Below are 7,639 nucleotides of genomic sequence, written 5' to 3' on the forward strand. Positions count from 1 at the left end.
TGCATTAATACAGGGAAATTTAATCTTTTGCAGTCATTATGATAATTTTGCATGTTTGCAAGCTTACATGTCCTAAGTCAATTTTAATTTAAAGAAATATATTCTTAATTATTTATAGTAGTTAACGTATTCCTCAATGTCGGCAATAAAACAGCTCTTGAATTGTTAGAGACAAACTATATTTCAGATACAAGTCTAGGTCCAATAGCATGGCATTTTGGCAGCTTACAGTGACTCTGGACTTCTCAGGCTGGATAATAAAATGGGAGTTATTTCCAACTGTATTTTCAAAGTGGTCATACAAACTAGCGAAATTTATTTCATTTTATATTACACAAAAAAATGCTATAAACAGAAAATGTGACAAGAATCCTGTATGCCATGAAAATAAATTTCAACAGTAGAGGCTGCTTGCAATACTGCCTGCTAGAGAGCACAGGAATCATCGAAGACTGATAAATTAACATGTAACTCAGCCTCCCAACAGGATGACCTTGATTGACTGTGACTTTTCCTAGATGGGACAACCTTTTGCTACACAGAATAGCTTTAAGAGACATAAGAGAACAATGTGTACAGAAGAAAGCAATGCATGATTCACAATGCCAGAAAACACAGGCTTGTTACTATCTCCTGTCCCAAATTAGGCTTCTTTGAAAAATGCTAGCAGAGGACATCAGCTTTTCAGTTGCCATTTCGTCTCCAGTGACCAGGTGGTACCATGAACATGTAATCCTATTTCCAAAAGAAGCTCAGATTCAGCTTCTTTAGTGGGACTTCTCAAACAGCTGATCAAACTTTCAGTCCTTTGTCACCAAACAGGAGGGTGTGCTACACTTTAAATTGTCCTAGGGATACTAGGTCTGCTTAAGGTACCAGACAAAGTAGTCTGGAGAAAAGTATTTTCCCCAATTCCAGTTCTTCTCCTTCTCTGTGGAAAGAAGCAGAAGACCACTACACCAGGCACTACAGAAAGGATCTTGAGGAGCTGTCCCTATTGTAACAGCTATGATTACAGCCAAAAGCCTTATTATCACAAGCCTGCACATGTCACAGTTCAGATCGGAGCAGGCACATGTCTCATCAGTAATTAGAACAGACACATCAGAATAAAAAGTCAAGATGAGACTGGAAGAGGCACTGACAATCCATTAGCTGATGTTCTTGTTTTCAGATATCACTGAATGAAATCCTTAGTATAGTGTTTGGAGAAGCAGTTTTTCCACAGATGTCATACAACAGATTATCATTATACTTAATTATCATCCAAGACCCATCATTTTTTGCCATCAGAACATGACACCCCAGATAAACACTAGTATGTTCTGCCTGTTCCAACCACCATCAGATGTCCCATGGGATACTTCACTTCCTGCTCTGACCTGCAGCACCATTGTTCTGTCTTCAAACATCAGGATCACACTTTGCCATAAATGTGACTTTACCCAATTAGTCAAGCAAGTGATCATAAATGTCATTTAAGAAGCTCTTTGAAAATCCCAGGCTCTGAATTAGAGGATGTGGGTTAGAGATGCATTTCAGCTTGATGACAATCACAAAATCAAAACAACTTGCCCTTTACTGCTCTTCACTCAGAACACAAACCATGGCAGGAGCAGAAATCAGCCAACTCAAGAATGAGATGACAAATCAAGTACGTGCTGAGTGAGAATTTATGTTCCAGATTAAGTGATTATTTTAGATTTCTTTCCAATGCCCCCCTTTTTGGTGACACATACAATGCTGCTATGACTAGGTCTTACCCTTGAAGGTACGTGTTCCATGTCTTTTCCATGTGTTATCCATGTCTTAACTCAGTTACAAGCAGGGAGAAAAAACTGGCTTGGGCGTTGCTGTTCTTGCACTTCATATTCCCCTCCTCTTTTTTTAACCCCCCCTAACTGGGAAACTACAACCAGATTGTTTTAATTGGATCCGGTGAAAACATGACAGCACCTCGTCAGCCTTGAGAAAGCAGGTGTGTGTCATGCAGACTTTTACCTAAATAAACCCACAGGGAACCAACACCAGTTAAATAACTCCATTCAGATTTTCATTGTGTGGTGCACTAAGGGAGTAGAGATATTAACTCCTAATGTACTCAAGACAAATATTATTTAAATTGCACTGATCAGTGAGGAATGAGCCTGTTTCTGAGCAACTTTTCACCACTTTTCAGATATTGATGCTTATTTCTCTCCAGGAAGTGACCCATCTGGTCTGTACTCTAAACATTTCTGCCCAGCTGCCATCACCATCAGCTTTCTGCCAAACTTCACAAGTCACTGAAACACAATTCATCAACTGAAACAGAATAAAAAAGTATCTTAGTTCATATGTTCAATTCTACAGCTACAGAGTAACTTTGCAAAAGAAATCTTTTTATGCTCATTATTGTACGGAATTCAATAGCACTTACTAATAAATAATAAAGAGCTTATTTTTTAAGTTTTATGTCAGATTACATGTTATAGCAGCTAATCCCAGCAACATAGCCTTCATGCCCACAAGGCAGACTTCAATCTTTGACAGCGCTTTTACACTGCCTTTGGAAACTGACTTTAAAGATTCAATGAACAAACAATGCCTTAGTGAGGTAACTTAGCTAAAGACTTTTCAAAATGCAAAAATATCATATAACTGAATTCCCCTTTGTGAATAAGATCATATTTTACCTGGATTAATATTCTGCAGCAAATCAACAGAACACAATTCTATCAAACATCATGATCCACTACTACTCAACTATGTATGATCTCAGATATGTGCTGAATAGAGAAGGCAGGCCATGCTCCCTGTGCAAACTTCACAAATATTACCTGTGTATTTCAGGAGCAATCCACAAAATTCCACAAATCCAGTCTTTCTGGAGTTGTACTGGTACAGTTCAGACCAGTCATTCGAAACCATACCTTTATTTTGGCCTGTAGCCTCTCACCCTGTGATACTACAAACTGTCCTTCACACCAGGTCGTTTCTTCTGTTAAATATGAACTAAGATCTCCAGAGGTCTCCAAAATCATACTGTAACCTCATACTGCAGTACTCGGGCCCTTCCAGGACTAGGTCCATACTGCTGATTTCTTCACAGATCCCTTGTCTTCTCACCTGTGACCTGTAATACAGGTTCTATACTACACTGAATACAGCCTGTTGGCTACCTACAGAAAGGAGTTTCCACCTTTTCTCTGTCCCACCTTTTCTCTGTTATTGCCTCTCTTATGTGTTACAGCTAGTGATCGTACAGCTGCAGGGTGAGTCAGTTTGGCAAGCTACAACAACAGCTGTATGCCAAAACCCATTTGTTTTTATTCAAATTGTTCTGCTTTCCATGTTAACATGACAAACACGTAGAACAAACACATACCAAAATAACACATTTCCTGCATACTATGCCAAGACATGTAAGGCCAAATATAAATGGACATGTGACACAAAAAAGTAAAAAAAAAAAGAAAGTAAAAAATTATGCAGTGTAAGAAATCTCTTGCATTCAATTAATAAATCTACATCTTCAGTAGACACACACATCCACAAATCTGCAGGCCCCAAGAAGTCCATTCCATTAAACAGAGCATTGTCAAATGAAAATTCCCCTTAAGAAGTATAAATTTGAAGATAACAAATACAATTATTTACTAACAGGTAACAGGTTTAGTCACGTAGGAATGATGCTTGACTGCCCTCTTCAGGCTAACCCACGTGCATATAACACTTCATACACAGAAATAAAAACCCAAAGCCTTACTTCACAGTTAGTGATACGATTACAATGAGTAAACTTAACTTTTTGAACATGTCCAGAAAAAAACTTCTGTTCTGGCATTAGAAGGATGTTTTAAATCGTGTTTGGTGCAAAGAAATAAAGATATACTCCATACACAATTGTCTTAGCAAAGATCCTGTATCTCAGGCAAGGTTTATTGCCTGAGATGAACATTAATCTTGACCTTCAAGAGAGGGACTGGTTATACTGGACGTAACTCAGCAGAACTAAGCACACATAGGCTAATCTAGTAGAAACATACCCAGTTACAGTACCTAAGTTAAGTAAGTTCATCTTACTCCTGTTTCTTTGCCTGACAACCTCTTTTCCTCTTCCAGAAGTAAACTATTCTGCAAGTGAAAACTGAGCTCAGGATTCACGCCTTTTAAATTTCTGGCAAATACTTTCAAAACAAACTTTTCAGAGAATAATTAAGAGCATTTGTCTGTTTACTAATATGGTGTAATTGTTAAGACAAAAAACTATTGAAATACACCATAGTTTTGTCAAGTAGCGCAGCTGCTTTAAAATGCCCTGAAGCACCTGACTTCTATCAGAAAGTCGCAGCTGCAATCATCTTTGAACTTCTGATATACATCAAATGCGACATTCTGTAAAGTGTTCACACAAGATACAGGTTCTAACCTCAACATTCTCCTTCCTTACAGCATGCCCAACAGTTAAGAGCAAATGCTGTCAGCCACATCCCATATAAGACGAAGCTAAACTGTCAAATTTCAGGAGCAAACACTTGTCCTATACAAGGCAGGCACTTCTCTCCTGTTTTTTGACAGGGGAGGAAGTTATACTCCAGCTTTGTAAAGGTTAAGGAGCACATCTTTTGCTATCGGCTGCACTTCCGAACTTGTTGCTTCTTCAATGGCATTTAAACCCAGATCTGTGCATTCAAACATAGCAAAACACATACCTATCTCTAGGAACATCTAGGGCAGTGTTATAATCCGGTGGCCCTCCAGGCAGCATATTGAAGAGCAAGTGATTTGTGCCTCGATCCCACCTAAGGCAAAAGAAGAAACAGACAACAATTAGGAAGGTGTTCTCTGCATACGGATGATAAGTTCTGTCAAAGCCTAGCTCTGCCATTGACTCACAGCAGCCTCCCCTCCTGCATTAGCCTTAGCTTTTTCCACTTTGTGTTCTTTAAATTCACACACTATAGTTTCAGTAAGTACCTGGGTAACTGTGCCAAAGCCTGAGCTGTCTCCTTGATACGGAGTGTGTTTTGATTGAGGACATCTATAGATGGCACAAAAAGGCAGGCCCGGTTGACATCATCAGTGTAGAATTCACTGTCTGAAATAGCAGTCAGCAGCTCATTGTATTCCCTGGAAATGGTGTTGCTCACCGATGTCCCGAATTCATCCACATACTTTTTCAGTGAGTAGATGTATACCTTAATTTTGTTTTTGGGATTGAAGCCACATCGATAGACATCGAAGCAGGTGTGCATCCTGCAGCTGAGGTCTCCCCGCTCAGGAATGGGGCTATCAGCAGGAAGCCTGACCACAGGCACATCATGGACACTGCGTTTTTCAACAGTCCAGTCACTGGACGACTCAATAGAGTGAGGCCAGAACTGGAACATTCCTGTGGCAATTAGACCAAGCAGAACTATGGAAAAGAGAGTGATGTAGTAGACGCGATGCTTGGTTTTCATCCTTGGGATGAGGGCTGGACCCCGGGTGTTATATTTGGCTGACGCACACATAATGGAATCAATTACCTCTTGTCTCTATAAAACAGAAAGAGAGAAGTTTTAGGATGAACTCTGGAAGAGATACATGATTGCCACAATGCAGAGAAACATCCAGTTAACCCTTTCAAGACAGGTTCTTTGCCTTGGCAGATTACAGTAAAAATTCTTCAGATGCTCATACATCCCACCAGAATGCAAAATGCCAACTGGGAGTGCCACTGGGCAAGGACAATATGAGGCTGACCTGCTAGGCCTGGCTGTAAAGGAATGATGTTGGCCAGTTAACAGTCACAAGTCAGAAAAGCACACAGCTTGGGCAGCAAGGGGAGGAAGAAATCTCAGGCACTACAGAAGTGGCGAGTCCTCACGGGTACCACTCCATCTACATCTAAGTGTATTCATAGGGAATACTAAGAAAAAAATAAAATACACATCTACATGTGAAGAGAAACAGCCTTGATACACTACAAAGGGCTTACAGCAGGACATCATGCAGAACTTAGGAACATCATATGCTCCTAAGGTAAAGGTGCCTTCAAACCGAATTTTACAGGAGCCCCACCATATCTGACTGGAATGATGCTAAACTACTTCTGGCAAGAAAAAGGAATAAATGTCATCTCTGTCAGTATGCCTTTGAGGGAAATAAAGTGTTCTATGAGCTGACACTGTACTCACACTAAGAAAAGCATTTAAGTAATAGCTCACTGTAGTCTGACCAACACTTGTAGTTAAAAACACGATGTAATAAAAACTATCACAAACCAACTCACACAACTACTGTCACCTTCGATGTGTCTTACAAGTTTTTACACACAGAATTCTACTTCCAGCAAGAGGCAATTTATATTAACTACAGACTGAAGAACCAGCTACTTGTTGCATGCAGAAAACTGTTTATGTTTTCAACTAAAACTTCCATAATGAATAAAATCAACATGAACTCTCCACAGTGGGACCTTCTTAAATGTAGTAAGCATGTTCTCCCTGAAAAAGAATATAGATGGTACAATTATGTGTTTTCCTTTTGGACAAATGGGATGTTATTTTGCTTTGTGAGAAAACAAAGTCTGACAGTCAATTGTACGGCAGACAACAAACATGAACAAAAGTATCAAGAAGGCATTAAATGGTCTTTATAACAAATTGGGTTACGTTCATTTGGCAGGGCTTAACAAAAGACTGTTAGGATAGAGTGGCTCATGCATGAAATGACTGCACTTACACACAGCAGCACAAAAATAACCTCAGATGCTAATATTCCACTTTTAACAGTGGCTCTCACCAATTTACATTCACATTCTGATTCTGGAGATGGAAACGGAGAAGCCTCCTGTACAAGACCATACATGCACGCTGCTGTTATCAGGGCGGATGCCAGAATGCTGCACTACCATTCACTTTATAACTAAATACTTTCCACAGCCTTCTGACCATTAACCACGTTATTCCTCCTTTCCGATACAGCGCCTCAGCCACCTGCGTTATGACAAACATTACACATTCACAGCCAGCATTTGAGTCACCCATCAGTGCTGTCCAGACTTAAGCCAGGGGGGAAAAAGCCTCGATGAAGCGTCACTCTCCACCCAGGGAAACGTTTAATCGCTTTGACACGGCCCCCATCCCACCTGGGCAACCTGCTGGCACAAGACAAGACCTGCTAGCGTGTGGACTATTAGACAGGAGTCAGACGCAGCAGCCAGGACGGTGGCAGAAAGGCGCAGGGCCGCAGCGCAGCGGGCGGTGACAACCGCCTGCGGAGGACCCAGGCCCCCCGGGGCCGCGCTGCCCGGCACTGCCGGCACACAGCCGGGCCCCTGCCCGCCGCGGCACCCCCGCCTCCCGCTTTCCCTGCCCACCGGCGGCACGGTCACCTTAGGAGCCGCGGCCAGGCCCGGGAGGCACGGCCCGCCGGAGCGGGGCACGGCCGGGGCTGCCGGCAACGCCCGCCACAGCCCAGGGCGGGCCGCGCCCCCGCCGCCGCCCAGACTCACCTCCGCCCGCAGTCGCTCGGGCCCCACCGCCCGCGCCGCCAGCTCGCTGGCGGCCCCACGGAGCGGGGCTCGCCCGGCCGCCGCCACCGTCGCTCCCCGCCGCCGGGCACCGCCGCCTCCCGGCCTGGCAGGAACGGCCGGCGTGCGCACGCGCGCGGC

General features: G+C 42.7%; 1 protein-coding gene across 1 annotated transcript in view; it reads right to left on the minus strand.

Annotated features, from left to right (window-relative positions):
• Positions 1-7,639, minus strand: part of EXT2 (exostosin glycosyltransferase 2) — an 82,142-nt gene extending 74,503 nt beyond the window's left edge. Inside the window, exons 1-3 of the mRNA XM_055715929.1 lie at positions 7,481-7,639; positions 4,960-5,519; positions 4,695-4,784 (exon numbers count right to left, since the gene is read on the minus strand). Coding sequence (XP_055571904.1) covers positions 4,695-4,784; positions 4,960-5,495 — 626 coding nt within the window. The 5' untranslated portion in view covers positions 5,496-5,519; positions 7,481-7,639. The remainder of the gene's footprint in view (positions 1-4,694; positions 4,785-4,959; positions 5,520-7,480) is intronic.

Source organism: Falco cherrug, chromosome 7, assembly GCF_023634085.1.
Source record: "Falco cherrug isolate bFalChe1 chromosome 7, bFalChe1.pri, whole genome shotgun sequence".
Classification (NCBI taxonomy): Eukaryota; Metazoa; Chordata; class Aves; order Falconiformes; family Falconidae; genus Falco; species Falco cherrug.